The sequence below is a fragment of the Callorhinus ursinus genome, unplaced genomic scaffold (genome assembly GCF_003265705.2).
Source record: "Callorhinus ursinus isolate GAN/ISIS: 27379988/994484 unplaced genomic scaffold, GSC_fseal_2.0 scaffold11, whole genome shotgun sequence".
In the NCBI taxonomy this organism is placed as follows: Eukaryota; Metazoa; Chordata; class Mammalia; order Carnivora; family Otariidae; genus Callorhinus; species Callorhinus ursinus.
Window position 1 is genome coordinate 59,557,961 of NW_027397073.1, and position 21,700 is coordinate 59,579,660.

At 45.0% G+C, this 21,700-nt stretch overlaps 1 protein-coding gene across 1 annotated transcript in view; it reads left to right on the forward strand.

Moving 5' to 3' along the window:
* The window catches only part of APCDD1 (APC down-regulated 1), a 31,626-nt gene extending 21,003 nt beyond the window's left edge, over positions 1-10,623 (forward strand). The window contains exons 4-5 of the mRNA XM_025886520.2: positions 7,586-7,907; positions 9,536-10,623. Of these exons, the coding sequence (XP_025742305.1) occupies positions 7,586-7,907; positions 9,536-9,987 (774 nt within the window). The 3' untranslated portion in view covers positions 9,988-10,623. The remainder of the gene's footprint in view (positions 1-7,585; positions 7,908-9,535) is intronic.
* Positions 10,624-21,700: the final 11,077 nt, after the last annotated feature.

Genomic DNA, 21,700 nt, shown 5'->3' on the forward strand with positions numbered 1-21,700 from the left:
CAAGACTGCGAATGAGCATTTGATTTTGAGGGAGCTGGTCTTTCTGAGCCTTTTCAGAGTCTGCAAGAAATACAGATGAACTGTGAGACTTTCTGTATCTGTGACATCCGAGGCACTGTGGGCCGGGTGGCCACAGGCAGCGCACTTTTCAGCCCAGCCCCAGGAGGTGGCTCTGCCACAAGATGGGGGCCTCCTCCTCAGGCGTGTGCTTGGTGGGGCTCCCGGGGGGCTGGTGAGCGGGTGTCACAGGAATAAGGGCAAAAGGAGCCAGGGAAGGTGGTTGTGGAAGAATTCACCTTCTCTTTCTGCCACTGGAGGGAAAGGAGAGGGGTTTGTGGAGGTGACAGGGAACAGAAGAGGTGGTAGAGGGCTAGGGAGTTCAAGGAGTCATGACCTAAAAAGCCCGTCTTACACCAAAAATGAATCCTTTTTTTAATTTTTTTTTTTTTTTGAGAGAGCCTAGATAGAGAGTGCACAAGCAGGGGGAGGGAGCAGCAGAGGGAGCAGGAGAGGCAGGCTCTCCGCTGAGCAGGGAGCCCAAGGAGGGACTCGATCCCAGGACCCTGAGATCATGACCTGAACCTAAGGTAGACGCTTTAACCTACTGAGCTGCCCAGGCGCCCTCAAGGATGAATCCTAAAGAAAAGCGTGGCCCTGCTTACCAGGGCCGGAAGTTTACTATAGAGCAGCAAATGGTGCACATTGTTCAAGAAGACAGAGCTGATGGTGGGTGTTGGATGATGGGGTCTTGACTCGGAAAGGATTGCCTGTGTGGACCTTTGATTTGGGCCTAAGTATGAAGTGTCGTGCAGTCAATCACTGCACCCCACAGCGGCTGGCGTCCACTTTTCTTGCAGAAACAGTTCAGTATTTCTTGACTACAGGGCATTTCAGCAGATAAACAGAATTGCAAGGTTGCTTTGTTTAAGGAGTTAGCCGACCAGGAAATACTTGTTGTCAGGGACAGTGTAAGTGGTAAACAGTTCCTCCCTTAAAAGGCAAGAGAGCCCAGAGGACTGAGTGAGAGCCCAGGCGTGCCGGAAGTGAACCATTCAGAAAGTCTGGAGTAGGCCCATAGTATGCAGGGGTGCTGGCTCAGCACTGGCCGGGAGCGTGGAGGAGGGGTGAAGGCCGGATGGGGGGGGCCCTCTGGATTTACAGTAGATTTAATGTCATTATTAAAATGAGTCTGCTTTAACTATCGAAATGAATTTAAATTGATAGGAGTGGAAGAAACAAACAAGTAAAAACATCAGTCAGAAATTTTTTTCCGAAATCATTCTTGAAGTCCTTTGTTTTAAAAGAACTGGCTTCTCATGGCCCTTGCTATCTGGCTGTTGAGTCTGTGTGTGGTGTGTGTGAATAGGCAAGGTGGAAGCAGACTTATCTTTGGTGTGATTTACTAATGTTTGGTAAACTGGACAGGCCTTTGTGAGCTAACTTCTTGGATTCTAAACTTCTTAGAAAACCTCTTTCTAGAAAATGAGGGGTTGCTGCTCCCAGGGACCCCCCCTCCCCCGCCAAGTTCCCCTTCTTAACTCCAGGCCAGTGTTGAGTTGCCTTGTGTCTCACTAAGCGGTCAGGAGACAAATGTGAGGCCTGAGACGTCAGCAGCTCACCCTTCTTGTGTCCTTCCATCATCCCTTCATCCCCTAGTCCCTTCATGGCTACCGCCAGCCCCCTCCAGCAGCTCTGAAAGCTGCTCTTTGAGACACATGACAAGTGTGACCATGGTATGCTACTTCCTCCTGAAAGTGGCATCATCAGGACCCACTCAGGTGGTCAAAATGAGCCCAAGTCCATAAAGTCCCGTGACCCCAGATCTGAAAGGCACCCCGAGAGGCCCCTTCCGCAAGGTGGTCAGCTCTCCTCATTTGCAATGGCCACTGACCTACTCGATTCATATTGTTAAATAGCCAGTGACGGCCTTCTAGCAATCAGCCTGCCACTCGTGAGCCTTCACCATATCTGCCGCGCTCCCCCAGATGCCATGGGAAGTAGGAGAAAGGGAGAGTACTCTGGTCTTGGCCTCCAAGAGCTTGATGAAGTTCCAGTGAAATGGAGAGGCCCCAGGAAGACTGCATGTGTAGGAATACCTACAGTAGAAATGGAATCAAATGCATGGAGAATTGCAGTTGTGTAAAAAAAAAAAAAAAAAAAAAAAAAGCTTTCAGCTTCAGTCATTGGGGGCAGGTTTCTTCCTGAGAAACACAAATGTGTTTTTTATCCCATGGAAGAAAACTCTGTGAAAGGAAGTTTCCATCATCTCTTGCCATTTCTCCTCCTCCTTGGGCAAAACCTTTAGCCCAGGAAATGTTTTATTCATCCTGCTTCTCTAGTTGATCTGTTCATGGCAGGGTGATATCAAGTGATTTCTTCCATTCTGGGAAGATGCTGGAAATGAGTGGATCCTGTTGGCAAATGTTGTTGACGAACCACCTCTCCAGAAATAATTGTTGCCAGGGAACAGGAGAAAGCCTGGAGAATCCCTATCAGTCATCGGCCAGGGAAGACCTTTTCTAGGGACCAGAATCCTTGATAGGGAGACATCTGTTCTCAGCGTGAGGGGCAGCCTGGGGCCTGGGGTTAGCACTCAGCAAGTCCCAAGACCAAATTATGTTCCAGACTCTACTTTTGGCTTGTAAAGTCATCTGGGCCATGTTATTCAATCTCTCTGTGCCTTGGTGGCCTCATCTGTAAAGTGTACCCATGGTCTCTTCAAGAGATTGTAAAGCTAGGGGGATGGTGTACTTGAACTTCCTCAGACTCATATGTCCTGTACGTGCAAGCTGTGGGTAGCTGACATGTTGCCAGGGCGCCCTGCAGGAATTGGAATGCAGAGTGAGCAAAACCTCACTCTTTGCATAGGACGTTGCGCACTTATGAAGTTGAAGGTTGATTTTTCATTTTTAGAATAAGTTTGACTGTTTTCTTTTAGGAAATTAATTACATGGGGATCTTTTTTTCTCCCCTCCTCCTTCAGAATTAAAGCTTTTTATAGTTGGTGTAAAGAGTAGCAACAAGGAAACACATTCTGGTCCCTCTGCTTTAACCTTCAGATCTTCTGTGTACAGAAACCCTAACTTTAAAGTAGCCCTTTCTGGGGCACCTGGGTGGCTCAGTCAGTTAAGCGTCTGCCTTCAGCTCAGGTCATGATCCCAGGGTCCTCGGATCAAGTCCCGCATCAGGCTCCCTGCTCCACAAAGAGCCTGCTTCTCCCTCTCCCTCTGCCTGCCGCTCCCCCTGCTTGTGCTCTCGCTCGCTCTCTCTCTGTCAAGTAAATAAATAAAATCTTTGAAAAAATAAAGTAGCCCTTTCTAAGATTCAGGGAAGGGAGTGAGGTAGAAGCCCAATGGGACAGCCTACAAAAGGATAGCTTCTCAAAGGAGAATCAGGTATCAGAGCAGGGACCAAAAAGGAGAGGAATTTCATAAAGCAAATAATATTGCAGAGTACACATCACTCTTAATGACGAAAAACTCTTCCCATTTATTCTTTTTGAAAAACTGCTGTTTATTTTTTTAAGTATTTATTTGAGAGAGAGCAAGAGAGAGAGAGAGCACAAGCAGGGGGAACAGCAAGCAGAGGGAGAAGCAGACTCCTGCTGAGCAGGGAGCCCGATGCGGGGCTCGATCCCAGGACCCTGGGATCATGACCTGGGCTGAAGGCAGACATTTAACTGACTGAGCCACCCAGGTGCCCCGAAAAGCTGCTGTTTAAGAAAAGCATCCCGAAAGAGAAACTGTACAGCCAGTATATAGGCCTTAATTTCTGCTGCTGCATATTGTTCCTATAGGTCTTTCAAGTTTTATTCAAGCCAAGGATGGTGAGAATCAAGAGCACAAATTAGATTTTTTAAAAATCTGTCCGTACAACAGAGAGGTTCCCCCTTACCTAACCATGGCTAAAACTGTCCACTTGGTGACAGTATCCAGAGAGGTCAAAAATCCCAGCCATGTTTATGACATCTTGGTTTCTTAATGCCTGCTCAAGAGTTGTTACAACAGGTTACTAGTCAGTTCAACAATAACAAGAAAAACAACCCTATTAAAAAATGGGCAAAGGACTTGAATAGACATGTCTCCAGAGAAGATATGCAAATAGCCCATAAGCACATGAAAAGATGCTCAAGATCACTAATCATTAGGGAAATGCAAGTCAAAACTATAGTGTGATACCACACTATACCCATTGGATTGGGCTATTACCAAAAAGAGAAAAAAATAATTGTTGGCAAGGATGTGGAGAAATTGGAACCTTTGTGCACCGTGGGTGGGTATGTAAAATGGTGCAGCTGCTGTGGAAAAACAGTATGGTGGTGGTACCTCCAAAAGTTAAACATAGAATTATGGTATGATCCAGAAATTTCACTTCTGAGTGTATGCCCAAAAGAATTGAAAGTGGGGTCTTAAATAGATTGTACACCTATGCTCATAGCATCATTATTCACAGTAGCCAAAAAATGGAGGGTTCATCAGCTGATGAATGGATAAACAAAAGTGGTGCATACATACATTGAAATAGAATTCAGTCTTAAAATGAAAGGAAATTCTGACACAGGCTACAACATGGACAAACCTTGAGGACATTATGCTAAGTGAAATAAACCAGTCACAAAAAGGACAGATTCTGTGTGCTTTCACTTCTATGAGGTACCTAGGGTAGACAGATCCATAGAGACAGAAAGTAGAATGGTGATTGCCAAGGGCTAAGATTGAAACAATGGGGAGTTGGTGTCTTTTGGGTACAGAGTTTCAATTTGGGAAGATGAAAAAGCTCTAGAAATGGACGGTGGTGACGGTTGCACAACAGTGTGAATGTGCTTAGCGCCACTGAACTATTAAAAGGATTAAGATGGTAAGTTTTACGTCACATATATTTTACCACAATAAAAAAAATAGGAATTTGGCAACACTAATAGCTAAGGGCCAGGTTCCTCCCACTCTGTCCCTAAATTCTCACAGATCCAGCTGATGGACGACGGCAAGCTTCCCTTGCTTGTAGCTTGCTTTTCTCTGCTGACGAACAGAAATGCTTCAGCCGGGTCCCCATCTCCAAGGTCAGGCCTCTGTGCCCTTGTTCTTAAAAGCTCCACTTGAACTCCACATGCTACCACGGCACCTTTCCGAGACAGCCTGGGCCCAAGGGCTGTGCCCACCTCCTCTCACCGAGCCTGTTCCTGTTCTGATGGAAGAGCACCTGATCCCTGATGTTAATGCTGGGGGCAGTAGCTCTTGTGAGAAGAAAGACCCCTGTTCTCCCACCTGCTCTGCCCCATCCAAGAAGCTTTCTGGGAGGTTCCCGAATTAATATTGGTGTTTGAGGAGACAAATCTTACCAGGGAATGAGACTCCTATCTTAGAATGGCCAGAAATGAAGTGGCCACAAATGATGCTAAATCCCCGAATTACAGATAACAAACCCATTTATGGGGAATGAAACGAAAGAGAAACGTCATCTAACTCTGTGGCTGCCCACTTGATCTTATCATCTATAAGCCACAAACGGTGTTAGCAAAGGAAGCCCTCTCTCCCCTAACTTACAGCTCTAGGCTCCTCTGATGAGCACAGCAACAAGTTGGCAAGCGTTGAGTTCTTGGAGGAGACTGTAGAGGCATGGCGGCCGAGAGCCCTTTCCCGCCCGCCCGCTCTCTCAGATCTCCGAGCACCTAGCCAGACAACTGCAGCGTCACACCGAGTCGCTGCTGCACAAAGAAAGGCCTTGGCAATCCGGATTTCCGGCGCTAGGAAGCACGGGCCTGCCCTCCTGGGCATTCTTTTCAGTGCCTGTGGTCAGGCCTGAGGCCACACCAGGGATCTGCTGCACACCATGGATCCCATGGCTGGGGGGGGGGGGGCCAAGGCCAGTGTCAACGAGCTGTCCCCCCGACTGTGGGCTACGACTGTTACCCTCCCGCCACCGCGCTGATCACATTTGCCTTGTGCTTCTGTTAGCCCGGGAAGCTTTAGCACAGCCAGTGCAGGAGGGAGAGTACCAGAAACGTAACTCCCACGGCCAGGGGCAGGCAGCCCACGGCACACAGGTGTCCCATGGCTTCGATCAAACAGCCAGGCAATGGCAGGTATGGCCCAGAACCCAGCTGTCCTGCCTTCCAGACTGTGGCATTTTGAGGGGAGCCCTGAGCCCTCTGGGCAAACAGCGTTTACGTGACTGGCAGTCTCTGGCCACCTCTGCTCCTTGGAGGGTTTCTCGGCCACAGCTGTGGACAGACAGCATTGTCCCGGAGGCTGTGGGAGTGTTCTAAAGCAGAGGCCCAGGGAGGCAGCCCCTGAAAGGCCGAGCTGCAGCTATCTTGTGCTAAGTAAACGGCTTAAAGCTATAAAGCAGGAAGCAAATTAAGAGCCCGTAAACCGTCAAACCCTGAGGCCCGAGACGCAAATGGATGACAGGTGTGCAGGCTGGCTTCGCCGAGGCCTCTGCCCCTGCCTTCTCGCCGGCCGCCGCCTTCATGCCTGCCTTTGAAAGGACCCCTGCTTTACTACACAGCTCCCTTTGTCATCCCGGCAACTGTGTGTTGTGTGTCTCATAGTTGTTTTTTAAAGGGAAAAATCTGATTGTAAAATACACATAGCATTTCCATCTTAGCCATTGGAGGTGTCCAGCTCGGTGGCCTTAAGTACATTCACAGGGTTGTGCGACCATCTCCCCCCATCCATCCAAAGAATTTTTTCATCTTCCTGACCCGAAGCTGTGTCCCCATTAAACACGAGCTCCTCATCTTCCCCCCCCCCCAGCCCCTGGCCACCAGGATTCTACTTTCTGTCTCTGAATTTGATCACTCTGGGTCCCTCATAGAAGTGTGATTGAGATGGTACGGTATTTGTCCTTCGGTGTCTGGCTTATTTTACTTAGCATCATGTTGTCAAGGTTCATCTGTGTTGCAGCCTGGGTCAGAATCCCTTTCCTTTTTCCAGATTGAATATGTGTAGACCACATCTTGTTTCTCCATTCACCCGTTGATGTATACTGGGTTGTTCTCATCATTTGGCCGTGTGAATACGCTGCTAGGAACATGGCTGAATGGCTGTCTCTTCAAGACCCTGGTGCCCTTTGGACATAAACCAGAGGAGGGATTGCTGCATTGTATTGGAGTTCTTTTCCTCAGCTACTGCACCATTTTATCTTCCCACCAGCACTGCACCCGGGTTCCAGTTTCCCCCGCCCTTGTCCACACTGTTCTTTTCAGATGTTTTTCATTGCAGCCTTCCCAGTGGGTATGAGGTGACACTAGCCTTGCCGAAGTCAAGTGTCTGGGACGTGTGATAGGATTCTAAAGAGAGTATACATCCCAGCTGACCTATTTAGACAAGTCCCTGATGTCAGCCAAACACACATGTGTGCTTGTGAACCCACACTTGTGCGCGCACACACACACACCCCACCACCCTCTCATCCGTGCCTGAGGGCCTAGCCCCAGGTGCCTCTCAGGTCCGCAGGTGACAAGTGATGGAGCCCCAGGGGGCCCTGCCCGGTCCCACTGGTGAGCCTCATTTGAAGGGAGCATGTGTGCACTGCTCTGTCATGAAGACAAAGGTCTATCCGTGTGTGTGTCTCTTGTCTCTAGAATCACGACCATGCCTGCATCGCCTGCCGCATCATCCACAGGTCAGATGAGCACCGCCCGCCCCTCCTGCCCCCCAAGGCTGACCTGACCGTCGGCCTGCACGGCGAGTGGGTGAGCCAGCGCTGCGAGGTGCGGCCCGAGGTCCTCTTCCTCACGCGCCACTTCATCTTCCATGACAACAATAACACCTGGGAAGGGCATTACTACCACTACTCTGACCCCGTCTGCAAGCACCCCACCTTCACCATCTATGCCAAGGGCCGCTACAGCCGGGGGGTGCACTCCTCCAGGGTCATGGGAGGAACAGAGTTTGTGTTCAAAGGTAGGGCTCCTGCCTCGACTCCCAAAGTAACAGCCCAGTGGCTGAGAAACTGAGCAGTTTGGGGACCTTTTTGTCCAGGCAGAGCCTGAGGGAAAGGGGTGATGTTGGGGGAGAAATTAGGGAGTCCTTTCTGCTTCAAGGTCATCGTTCACATCAGCCTTCAAGGTTCCCCCTCTGCTCAGAATGGGGCCAACAGGGGTGGCTCAGCCCTTGGGCCACAGTGCAGGAGGGCCCACACTGTTATGCGTGGTGTCAGATGTGGCTGGGGAGTATGTGACTAGGAATGAAACCTCACGCCTACACCTTTCCCATTTATTTATTTGTTTGTTTGTTTGAGAGAGAGCACAAGTGGGGGGAAGGGAGAGGGAGAAGCAGGCTCCCTACTGAGCAGGGAGCCCGACATGGGCCTCGATCCTGGGACCCTGGAATCAGGACCTGAGCCGAAGGCAGACGCTTAACCAACTGAGCCACCCAGACGCCCCTACACATTTCCTTTTTTGTGCACCGCTCAGGGTGATTCTGAGCTGCCCCTGTGATAACACCACACTTACTTGCCGCATTCAGTGTGCTTTCTGGAGTGGGCAATAAAGAGCAAGTGTTAGTTACACCTCAGGTGCTCAGCATTGTCCTTTCCAACGCCCAGTTTGTCATGCACTTGGAAGTTGTCCTGTGCTTGGAGGTGGGAGGTTGGGATTTGTAATGATGACCTAAGTGAGGAACGTAAGGGGTGAAATTCACCAGGCTGTTGTCAGCAAGGGAGGTCTTGTGGCTTCTTTTTCTAGAATTTCTTTTTACACTTACACATCTTTTTAAGATGGTGTCAGTCATGTCACAGACAAAAGAGAGGTGGCTCAGTTACTGGGTATGACCCCTTCTGGGATAGCATATCATGGTTAAGCCTATTTAATATGAAGTATTTTTGATAACCCAGATAAGACCTAGGGCATCTTAATCCTCCACTTAGGAAGGAAGATTTTCTCCAGGAAGGATGGACCTTTGCTAGATGTGGCCAAGAGAACAACCATCTTGGTCTGGTTCCACGCCGAAGCTGTTGTGGAATAAAATAAAATACAGTTCCCTGGGGTCCTTCAGAAACAGCCCTCTATAAGTGCTGGGATTTCTATTTAATACATTCACTGATATTTTTCTTGCTTGCAGCCTAGTTCATTTTAGATGCCTGATACATGGGCCAGTATAAATTTGCAAGTCTGCTAACTAGTATAGGCGTTCAACACCAAAACTATTTAAAAACCTCAAAACCTTTTCATAAAAACTAAATTCCAGTTTGTGTTGAAATATTGTAGCAATCCCAAAGAGTCAGCGTCACCAAGGGCAACCCCTTGGAGACACTCTGTGTGACAGTTAGAGTTCACATTAGCAGGCATTTGGGGCGGTGCGGGCCCCGCACTTATATGCAGAATGCAGTCTACCAGCAGTATATTTGGTGTGATGACCGTTCACGTCCACACGCTGAACTCTCACCACTGGGGGTGCTTTTAGGGGGGTTGTGACCGGTGGGTACCTGTGTGGGGTTGGGTTTAGAGCAGATGGCCTGTGCAGCTGGAGTGCTTTCTGCACCATGCATCCCCCGCCCTTAGAGTCACCGACCTGTCCTCTCTCCTTCGCAGTGAACCACATGAAGGTCACCCCCATGGACGCGGCCACCGCCTCACTCCTCAACGTCTTCAACGGGAACGAGTGTGGGGCCGAGGGCTCCTGGCAGGTGGGCGTCCAGCAGGACGTGACACACACCAATGGCTGCGTGGCGCTGGGGATCAAACTACCTCACACCGAATATGAGATCTTCAAAATGGAGCAGGACGCCCACGGCCGCTATCTGCTGTTCAACGGCCAGAGGCCCAGCGATGGGTCCAGTCCGGACAGGCCTGAGAAGAGAGCCACCTCCTACCAGATGCCCTTAGTCCAGTGTGCGTCCTCTGCGCCCAGAGCCGAGGACTTCTCTGAGGACCACCAGGGTCACCAGTATGGGAGCTGGGCGCCCGGGAAGAGCGCTTGTCCTCTGCTCCTTGCTGTGCTCGCCGGCCTTTTGACTCTACCGCACTGGAACGTCCTCAGATAGAAGTTTTTAAAAAGCTGTATTTTTCCAAACCAGGATTCCTTACAATTGACAGATTTTCTTTACAAAAAAAGGGCGCTGCTTCTTGTGATGCACTTGAATGCCCCAGAACTGTGGCTCCTTTTCTGCTGCCTAGCCCCCTCCCACCCGGCCTGAGTCCTGAGCAGCACGCTGTTTGAAGTTTCTGCTTTGAACTCTGGCCAGTGGGATCCCAGGCCAGGGCGCCTTCTCGAGAGTAATTGCACTTTAAGACCGCAGAGAGTGGCGGGCTAGTGTGTTTGGTAGAGGAGCAGGGTGACAGCTAAGTCCTCTTCTTTTCTTCCTCATAATTATTATTCTGTTTCTGAGTTACACTTAGACAGATATCAAGCTCCAGCTTTTCCTGCCACTGTACTGCTTACTGTCCTCCCCTGAAACCGTGTTACGACCTGGAATCCAGTGCAGAGTTGGTTTGGGACAGCAATCAAGACACCTATTATTAATAAAGAAGAGACTTGAGTGTAGATATGTATATAGGGAAAGACACCGGGTTTAGCTTAACCATCCTGATAGCCTTAATGCAAAAAAAAAGGAGGGAATCCCAGCTTTTAAATGTTGAGTGGAAAAGTATCTGTAATTAAAGTTTCAATGGAATTTAAACTATCGTTGTTTTAACTTGTGGGGGAAGGAGATTTGGTGAAATGCTGGTTTCTGGTTGGTTGCGGAATGCACGCTGCTTGATGACTGCTCGGCTGACGAGGGTGGTCGAGCAAATATCAAAAGCAGTACACTTGGGAGCAGCGATGTACGGGAAGGTGACAGTGTGTTAAATGCCACCTGAATGATAAAAAAAAAAGTGCCTGTTCATTCCACAGTTTCCTCTTCGTGGGACCCTCGTCCTGGCTCGTGCTGTATCTGGTGAGGGGTGAACAGACGGAGCCTTGCTTGGTCATCTGGGCTACCTTCAAAGATGACTATTCAGAGACCACGCTTTACTGTTCAAAGAGAGTATAGCGGGGGCATCCTCACTGGGGCTGCACTTGACCCTCAATGTGTGTGAAGCCCAGGCTTCGGGAAAAGCCCCCTTATCACCGGATGCAACAGCATGACTCTGTTTCTGACCTGCTGTTGCCTTTGCTCTGTGGCTGCACAGGGTCTCAGGGTCACCTTCTGGAGAGTCCATGAGCTCCTTCCTCACAGACACTGGGAGGGGGCATGAGACATGTCTACCCATTACTTTGGATTATTACAGATGGTGCTATCTGAACACCAAGTGGCACCGACGGAGGGAAATAGCAAGTCATCAAAAGCTTGGATGGAACAGGAAGTGAGCATGGAAACCACAATCAAGGTTGAGAGTCATACTTGTATTTAAAAATTAACTCTATGAAATGCTGAAATTCCAATTCAGTGTGGTGAGAAGTTATAGGATAGCATGGAGTACCAAAGTGCTTTATCTTTAGAATATATTTTAAGTTGTGGTGCATACTGCGGAGGTTTATTCAAATGAAAATACTAACTTAATGTCTGCCAAGTTTAATAAGCAAAGATGTCAAAAATACTCCCACAGAATACATTTTACCTGTGGATCTATTTAATTAACATTAATGCTATCTTTAAAGGATATAATAAAATTATGTGAAAAACTATGTTCACTGCTAAGGAATACCTCAGTGATTTGCCATAGAAGTGATAGGTTTATAGTGATTTAATTCACAGGCACTCACCTAGACTTAGCTACTCACACACAGACACATGCACACATGTATATCCAAATATATAGATATTAACATGTATATAATGTATGTGTATGTATATATGTCTTAGGGACAACATGACATTCATTCATGGGCTCGTATCACATTCTGATACACTATAAATCATTACAGAGAATGGCCAATATAATTTACTCACAAATTATCAACACAATTAGATGTATGCCTGTTGTTTGCGCTATCACCCACATATATCACATCTTGTCTTGGTTATGTCATATTAACACAAATAAGGGTCAGTAAGTTCATGGCATGTAGCTCCACTTGTAAATACTGGGTTTCATGAAAGAAGTAAGTAAATAAAGGATGGCTCTTCTCCACCTCCCTGGCCTGGAGCTAGACTTCCTCTCTTCCTGGGTAGTAGGCTGATGATGGTCAGGGTCAGAAAGTTGCTCCTTGGGCAAACCTTGTCAACTCTAGGTGGACCTGGACTCAGAAAGGAGCCTCCTGGAGCCTCCAGTCACCCAGTACGGAACAAAGGTTAACTCGTGCAGACATTCCAATCTGGTCATCTGCATAGATGCCCAGCGCCTATGACTTCCAGGTGGTGTCCATCCTGCTATCCTGAACAGGCCATCGTGGCGTCCCGGTGTTGTGGCCACACACGAGGGTGACTCTCAGCAGCACCCAGCACCCAGGATCCCTGCGCGAGAGGCTGGGGGTCAGGGCATCCTCGGCAGGGCTTCACACACACCTTGTAAAAGCGACTGGAGTGTAAGTACCTGTGGTTCCTGGTTGAAGGGACAGCTTTCACCAGAATAGAAGAGATTCTCCATCCCACCAACTCTTTAAATAGGTTTTGAAAACAAAGATGATGTTCAAAGCAGTCCACACACACATCGCAATGTTTCATTTTAAAATGGTACCCCCTCCCCCGTCCCTATGACTTGTCAGGCGTGTGGCAATGGAGTGCAGCAACCAACCAATAGCATCTCACTGGGCTTTTCTGGACACCGTCCTCAAAGGAAATCACAGACCGGCCCCAGGTGGCGTTAGGGGAGCAGGGACGGTGGGTGGAAATACACGGAGAGTAGGCCCACTCTGACACGGAGAATTTCTCTACCTGACACAGATTTTTCTGGCCTTTTCGAGACATCTAAGCTTTTGTGAATCCAAACATCTTTCATAAGGATACAACTGCATCATGAACAAATAAAGGTAGCTTGGATAAATGTTTCTCACTGATTTCTAGATTCTTGAGAAAATGTGTAAGCATTCTTTTCTTACAGCTAAGAGAATCGTATGTCCTAAAGGACTAATTGAATCCTTTAAATCCCTATAATGACCCAAGAGTTTTTGGCTTGTAGGGTAAATGATCTCTGCATGTCTGTGGGGCTCCTATTTTATCACAACCCCATTCCCCTGGGGTTTCAGTAGGTAGAAGTAACACTACCACGAGAAGAAAAAATACTGGGGAGGTTATGCCCTCCAACTTCTCCATTGACTGAGACCTGATGACGGGGACACTTGACACAATCACATTGCTCCAGGGGAGACCTAACTATGCCACAGTATGCCACACGGGGCAAACCCACATCTCTACTCAAGTGCACGGCACACAGGACAGCAAGTTGCAGGATCTGACCGGTGGCCTCCCGTGGTTTCCATGGATTCGTTCGGATCTCTTGGTTTCTCACATCCACTGTACAACCACCTCTGCGACCCCTATACCCTCTGGAACACCACCCAAGCAATTCCACGCCCCCTTCACTAAATCAATCCTGCAGAGCTATTATGTTAGAATCTGGAGGCCAGTGGGTTTGTGAGCATAGAGAGCAACAATTTGTAGCCCCAGGCCTCCAAGCTTTGACAACCACCAGCTTCGTCTTTTTCCTGAGCTGGAGGGGCACCTGGTAGCTTTGTCCACTGCTCAGAAACAGCTCTAGCCTCCTTATTCCTCATGAAGTCTCTCCCTCTTGAGTGATATGAAAGGCTGAGAAAGATCCTCAGCAGGTTGGGGATCGAAAACTTGCAGCATTTGAGGCTCAGGCTTTTTCTGCAGCAGATGAGGCAACATATGTAGGACAATTGAGAGGACTTGACTTTCAGAAAATCAAGGTTATAATAAACAAGCGAGGGACACTGTGTGGTAAGAAAGCTCATCTGCAGAATGTCTTCCGGTTCCCTAAATAACACAGTCCATGTTCTCACACGTTGGGCCCAGGGTAACACGTCTGCCCTGGAATCAGTTGGAAACACTGAGCTACCTCATTGAAATTGAGACCTCTCATAGATTGAAAAATCGAAATATCTGTTGCATGTTGCAGTTTTATTCTCCAACTTATTTGGGAAGTGGGGTTATATTATATCTGAGTCCCAGCATCACTTACGTGAAAGAGACGAGTTAATCGGCCTCATAGTATTCTCAACTCATAGCACCTAAGTAGAATATTAAAAGAAAAAAGTCCCTGAACAGAATGTATCGTCTTGAAGCAGAAGAGAGTATATTGCATTGTGTTAGAAGCAAGCAGCTTGGCAGAGGAAGCTCGCGTAGGCAAGAAGAGAGCGCTCTTCCACTATTGCTGCCTTGCCATCCCTGGAACTAAAAGGTACCTTAGTAACACATAAGGCCTCTTTGCCTTAAAAGCCCTTTGCATAAATTAAGCTTTTGAAATAAATTCAGATGGAGAGCACAGCAATATGAGTACTATGGTCCATTAAAAAAGGACCATTAAAAAAGCATTCGTTATAGAGTTTGCTGCCACTTACATAGAGGAGCAGTCAGGATCCAATTCCAGCGGACATTTGTGTCCATTTTCAATGCTTTTTCCGGCCTTTGTCAACGTGAAGATCTTTCTGGTTTTTAATTATATGTATATTTCACCAATGTACAAATCAATTCTTCTTTCCCACTACATGTTCCAGATTAAATCTGACCCATTGTTAAAGTGTTTGTTAAAGTAAGGCTAGCGAAGACAGTATGGATTCCTTGGAAATTTTGGCTCTAAAGAAGACCAAAAAGGCATCACTAATTTTAGGTTCTAGATGATAAAGGTGAAGCTCCCTGGGGTCAGGGATTAGGGAATCAAAGAGTTGTTACGGAGCTGTTCTTTCCCTGCCCCAGAATTTCAGCCCGACTTTCTCAAGCACAGGAGCTGTTTCTTGAATGCACACTGTCTATGGCATCATAACTGGTTCTTCACGTACATTATCTTGTTTCATCTTCACTACAACCTAGTACTTTACCGTTTTGAATTCTCGCAGGGAAATCCGGTTATGGTTTGCAGTGTGCTTGTCCTAACGCTGCACAAAGCCAGTTTTTCTTTAGGGACTTTAACACCCACCCTTCCAGAACATGCAGAGACACAGTGAAGCTGGTGAAGCATATGTTAGTCCCTGATTTCAGGGGAGAGAGAGTAGAAACTAGGGCGGCGTCAGTCTCTGCTTTTAACTTTGAGAGCTCACTACGTGATCATTACTCCCTGAGCAGGCTTGGGGAAGCCGAGGGAGCCTCCTTCCTCCCAGAAGTCTTCCGGAGCCATCTGGACAGAACAACCTGTGCCCTCTTTGCAACAAGTGGACATTTTCGACTTCCAAACATCAAGTCAGGCTTCAGTCACCCTCAGTTCCTCAGCCAACCCAAGATGATTCCGTCCAGATCTTTCCTGGTCCAAGGTTTCCAGACCAGTGAGTGAAGGTGCCTTTGGGTTGGGCTTCTGCACACACGAGCACACACTTGATATTTCAAGCTCAAGGGACATACTTGAGCAGCTCGGGTCAAGCTAGAGAAAGATTTAATGCACTCGGTGAAACTCCTGAGAAAGAAGCATGTTGTGCAGTGTGAGGGATCCTCTGGGTGGATGTACACATCCCAGTGTCTGCTCTCTCAGGGACCAAAGTATGGTTTAGCGAACTGTTGGAGCAGGCTAGCTTTTATCTTGGCCCTGGCAAGACAGCCATGTCTGCCCATGCTTATTAAATGAGTACTGCCCAGACAATCACTCACTTGAGCTCTCCATACTTTCTTTCAGTCTTTGTACCCAAGTCAAACATTCAGCCCCTGCTCCCATCCGTGGGGTGGTGGTATCCGCCAGGCCATAAGCTGGTCATTTCAGATAGACAGGCTTGTCCACATCTTGAGGATGAAATACTCAAAAACCATGCTCAGCAAAAGAGGCCCAGAAGAAAATCCAAGAGAAGCACGCCATGGTAAGCTGGGCAGGATATTGTCCACTGGGCTCTCGAGGTCCAGATCCAGGCTTCCCCCTTTCCTGCCTGGGTCCCTACACAGATTGCAGCCATGGGCTCCCTTGCCTCCACGATCTGACTGGATTCAGCCAACAGGAGTGTAGGCAGGCAGTTCCAGCCAAGGCAGGAGGAGAGGGGTAGGTGGGGGAGTTTTCCCCCCTGGCTCTTCCTACTGGGTCACCATGGGTCTGCTGCCAGACCCACAGCTCCTATCAGACGGTCCACTCCAAACAGCTGCCCTCTCTGCTCTCTCTGGAAGCCCTTCCTCCCATACCCTTCATGGCTCCCCACCAGGCCTATCCCCTGGAGTACCGCACTAGCCCTTGTTGCTTGTCCTTAACTTTTGGTACATTCCTTCATAAATAAGAGTCATTTCCCCTTTTTGGTGACCAGCTCTCTTTATCTAACTTTGTGGCTCATCTGACCTTATGAAAGGGAACACAGAAATATGAGTTTGAATTATTTTGTCAGAGGATGCCTTAGCGTTTCTAGGACATCTGGGCAAATTTGGTGGCAGCCTTTCTGAGAAGCTGCTTTCTTTCATAAGCAATAAAGTCCTTCCTCACCTGACCCAATCTTCCAGCGGCGTGTGCCCACACACACAGTGGCCCTTCACACACTGCCGACTGCATTTCCATGGAGGCAGGTTAGCTGCTGGGCAGGACAGATGGACAAACGATAACAGGAGAGACGTGGACGAGAAGCTGAACGGCTCAGATTCCATGAGGGCATGCTGAGTGAGAAATATTTTCCATATTACACAAACTTCCCTCTCCATTTAGGGGAGGAGAATAACTGATCATTTAATTCAGTTCAGATTTCATGTTTTATCCCAAGCTCTTTTCTATTTGTCTGCATTCTTTGTTAATCTTCCCATGGATGACTTACGTAGTCACTATAACTTTGAGTTAATTGATACTTCTATTTTCAATATGAAAAGTTCAATGCCGAGACATACTGTGTATTAAAATATATATTAATTTTTTATTGTAGTAATAACACTTAAAATGTCTAGCCCTTTAACAAAATTGAAAATGTACAGGACAGTATTGTGAACTAGAGGCACAAGGTCGTACAACAGATCTCTAGAACTTACGTATCTCGCATAACTGAAACTTTATGCCTATTGAAGAGGAATACGGACAACCACTATTTTACCCTCTGATTCTATGAATTTGGCGATATTATATACCTCATATAAGTGGAATCCTACAGCATTTGTCCTTCTGAGTGGCTGATTGCACTTAGCATAATGCACTTCTGGCTCTTTCATGTTGTCACCTTTTGTAGGATTTCCTTCTTTTTTAATGCTGAGTAATATTTCATGGTATGCATATATTACCTTTTGTTTATCCATTTGTCTGTTGATGGACATTTAGGTTGTCTCTACTTCTTGGTTATTAGAAATAATGCTGCAGTGAACATGGTGCAGGTAGCTTTTTAAGATAATGATCTCATTTCCTTTGAATAAATACCCAGAAGTGGAATTGCTGGAACAGATGGTAATTCTATTTTTAATTACCTGAGGAATCACCATATTATTTTCCACAGTGGCCACACCATTTTGCATTCTCATCAACAGTATACAAGGGTTCCAATTTCTCCACATCTTCTCTAATACTTGTTAGTGGTTTCTGGTGGGGGAGGGGGTATAATGGTCATCTAAGCAGGTATAACGTGATATTTCATTGTGGTTTTTATTCGCATTTCCCTGACAATTTTAGTATACCTATTAGCCATTTATATATCTCTTTGGAGAAATGCTTATTTAAGTCCTTTAGAGCAGTTTAAAGTTCACAGCAGAATTTAGGAGTAGGTACAGAGATTTCCCATATACCCCCTGCCCCCACATATGCACAGCGCCCCCCCATCCACATCCGGGCACCAGAGTGGTACATTTGTTAGGACTGATGAACCTACATTGACATGTCATTATCACCCAAAGTCCAGAATTTACCTTACAGTTCACTCTTGGTGTTGTACATTCTATGGGTTTGGCTAAATGTATAGTAACATGTATCCATCATTACGGTGTCATACAGAGTATTTTCATTGCCCTAAAAATCCTCTGTGTTCTGCCTATTCATCCCTCCCCCATTCCACCCCATGAAACCCTGGCAACTACTGATCATCTTACTGTCTCCATAGTTTTACATTTTCCAAAAGGCCATGTTGTTGGAATGATACAGTATGTAGTGTTTTCAGATTGGCTTCTTTCACTTAGTGATAGGCATTTAAGGTTCCTCCATGTTTTTCTCATGGCTTGACCAATCATTTCTTTTTAGCAATGAATAATATTTCACTTTCTGGATGTACCATAGTTTGTTTATCAGTTCACACCCTGAAAGACATCTTGGTTGCTTCCAAGTTTTGGCAATTATGAATAAAATTGTTATGAACATCCACATGCTGGTTTTTGTGTAGACATGAGTTTTCAACCCCTTTGGCTATGTACCAAGGAGCATTCTTGCTGGAGTATATGATAAGAGTATATTTAGTTGTAACAAACTACCAAACTGTCTTGCAAGTGGCTGTACCGTTTTGCATTCCCACCAGCAATGAATGAGAGTTCCTGCTGCTCTACATCCTCACCAGCATTTGGTGTTGTCCGTTCTAATAGGTGTGTAGTGGTATCTCATTTTAATCTGTATTTCCCTGATGATATATGATATGGAGCATCTTTTCATGTGCTTATTTTCCTTCCCAATCCACATATCTTCTTTGGTGAGGTGTCTGTTAAGGTCTTGAGCCCATTTTTTAAATTGGGTTGTTTGTTTTCTTATTGTTGGATTTTAAAAGTTCTTTGTATATTTTGGCTAACAGTTCTTTATCAGATGTTTATTTTGCAGATATTTTCTCCCAGTCTGCAGCTTGTCTTCTCATTCTTTTGACATATTTCACAAAGCAGAAGTTTTTAATTTTGATGAAGTCCAGTTTATTAATTATTTTTTTCATGGATCATGCCTTTGATGTTGTCTCTAAAATGTCATTGCCATATCCAAGGTCATCTAGGTCTTTTCCTATGTTATCTTCTAGGAGTTTTATGTTTTACATTTAGGTCTACAATTCACTTTGAGTTAATTTTCATAATGGGTGAAAGGTCTGTGTCTAAATTCATTTTTTTGTACGTGGATGTCCACTTGTTCCAGCACCATTTGTTGATCCATTGCATTGCCTTTGTTCTTTTGTCAAAGATCAGTTAAGTACAATAATGTGAGTCTATTTCTGGGTGCTCTCTGTTCTGTTCCATTGATCTATTTGTCTATTCTTTTGCCAATACTATACTGTTTTGATTACTGTAGCTTTAAAGTAAACCTTGAAGTTCAATAGTCTCAGCCCTCCAACTTTTTTCCTCTTCAGTATTGTGTTGGTTATTCTGGGTCTTTTGCCTCTCTATATAAATTGTAGAACCCATTTGTCAATATCCACAAAAGAACTTGCTGAGATTTTGATTGGGAATGCGTTGAATCCAAGATCAGGTTGGGAAGAACTGACATCTTGACAATATTGAGACTTCCTATCCATGAATATGGAATGTTTCTTCATTTATTTAGTTACCTTGTTTCTTTCATCAGAGGTTTGTAGTTTTCCTCATATAGATCTTGTACACATTTTGTTTGACTTATAGCTGAGTCTTACTTTTTTAGGGTGCTAATGTAAATGGTATTGTGTTCTTAATTTTAAATTCCACTTATTCATTGCTAGTATATAGGAAAATGATTGACTTTTGCATATTAACCTCATGTCCTGCAACGTTGCTATAATCACCTATTAGTCCTGGAAAGTTTTTGTTGATTCTTTTAGATTTTCTACATAGATGATCGTGTCAACTGCAAACACCATTTATTTCTTCCTTCCCATCTGTATACCTTTTATTTCCTTTTCTTGACTTTTTGCATTAGCTAGAACATCTAGTATGATATTGAAAAGTGATGGTGAGAGGGGATATGCTGGCCTTGTACTTGATTTTAGTGGGAAAACTTTCAGTTTCTTACCATAGGTATGATGTTAGCTGCAGGTTTTTGTAGATAGTCTTTATCAAGTTGGGGACTTACCCAAGTCCTCTATTCTTACTTTAGTGAGAATTTTTATCATGAATGGATGCTGGATTTTGTCAAGTACTTTTACTGCATCTATTGATATCATCATGTGGTTTTTCTTTTTCACCCTATTGATGTGATGGATTACATTTTTGATTTTCAAATATTGAACCAGACTTGCATACCTGAAATAAATTTTACTTAGTCATTGTGCATAATTCTTTTCATTATTCATTGTATAATCAGGATATTTATTTTTTGTTCTTGTGTTTTAAGAGTTCCATATATATATATATATATATATATATATATATATATATATTAACCCCTTATCAGATATATAGTTTGCAAATATTTTCTGCAATTCCATAGCTTGCTTTTCACAATAGAATGAACTTAACTAAGTGAAAGACTTGTACACTGAAAACTACAAAACATTGATGAAAGAAATTAAAGAAGACATAAAAAATGGAAAGGCCTCCATGTTCATGGATTGGACAAATTAATGTTGTTAAAATGTCCATACTATCCTTAGAGATCTATAGATTCAATGTAATTCCTTCAAAATCTCAATGGCATTTCTTACACAAATAGAAAATATAATCCTAAAATTTATATGGAACCACAAAGGACTCTGAAGAGCCAAAGCTGTCTTGAGAAAGAAGAACAAAACTAGAGGCATCATACACCCTGATTTCAAAATACATTACAAAGCTACAGTAATTAAAACAGTGTGGCATTGGCATAAAGACACAGACCAATAGAACAGAATGGAGAGTCAGGAAATAAACTCAGATTTATACAGTCAACTGATCTTTGACATGGGTACTAAGAATACATGGGAACAGTCTCTTCAACAATGGTGCTGGGAAAACTGGATATCCACACCCAAAGAGTAAAAGTGGATCCTTCATCATATATAAGAATCAAATCAAAATGGATTAAAAACTTAAAGTCCTGAAACTGTAAAATTCCCAAGAAAAAAACATAGAAGAATAGCTTCATGACTTTGGTCTTGGCAATGATTTCTTGACTCCAAAAGCAAAGGCAACAAAAGGAAAAATAGACAAGTGAGCCTATATCAAACCAAAACCTTCTGCACAGCAAAATCAATAGAATGAAAAGGCAACCTATGGAATGGGAAAAAATATTACAAATCATATATCTGATAAGGGGTTAATATCTAAGAAATATAAGGTATAAAGAACTACTATAACTCAATAGCCAAACACAAGGAAAATAACTCAATTTTCAAATATGGGCCAAGGATTTTCTCCAAACAATATTATATTTTATATTGTTTCTTCCTTGACTTTTTCTAAACTTTTTTAAATTACTTTTTCTGCCTTGGAAACAACTGAATGATGTCACAGACAGATTCATAAACATGGAAGTTCAGACTTCACAAAAGAGTTGGTCAAAGATGAGAAATAGTTCTGATTTCCAAATACAAATCATTTCAATGGCCAAAAAAACAAAGTCCCTGGTACGATAAAATGCATTCTCTGAAGAAACTTCTTTGAGTGTGTTCCAGCACAAATGTCTATCTACAGTATTCATAGCAAACTCTAGCCAACCTCTGCATTTCCTTATAAGCTTGAAACTAAATGGCAGGAAACACCCAGGGGCACCAATAACACTTGAGAATCTTGTGCCAATTCCAAACTGGGTAGACAGTACTATGGAGCTAGTTTCTTAATACTTTGAAAAATTCCATTGAAATGAGAGATAACA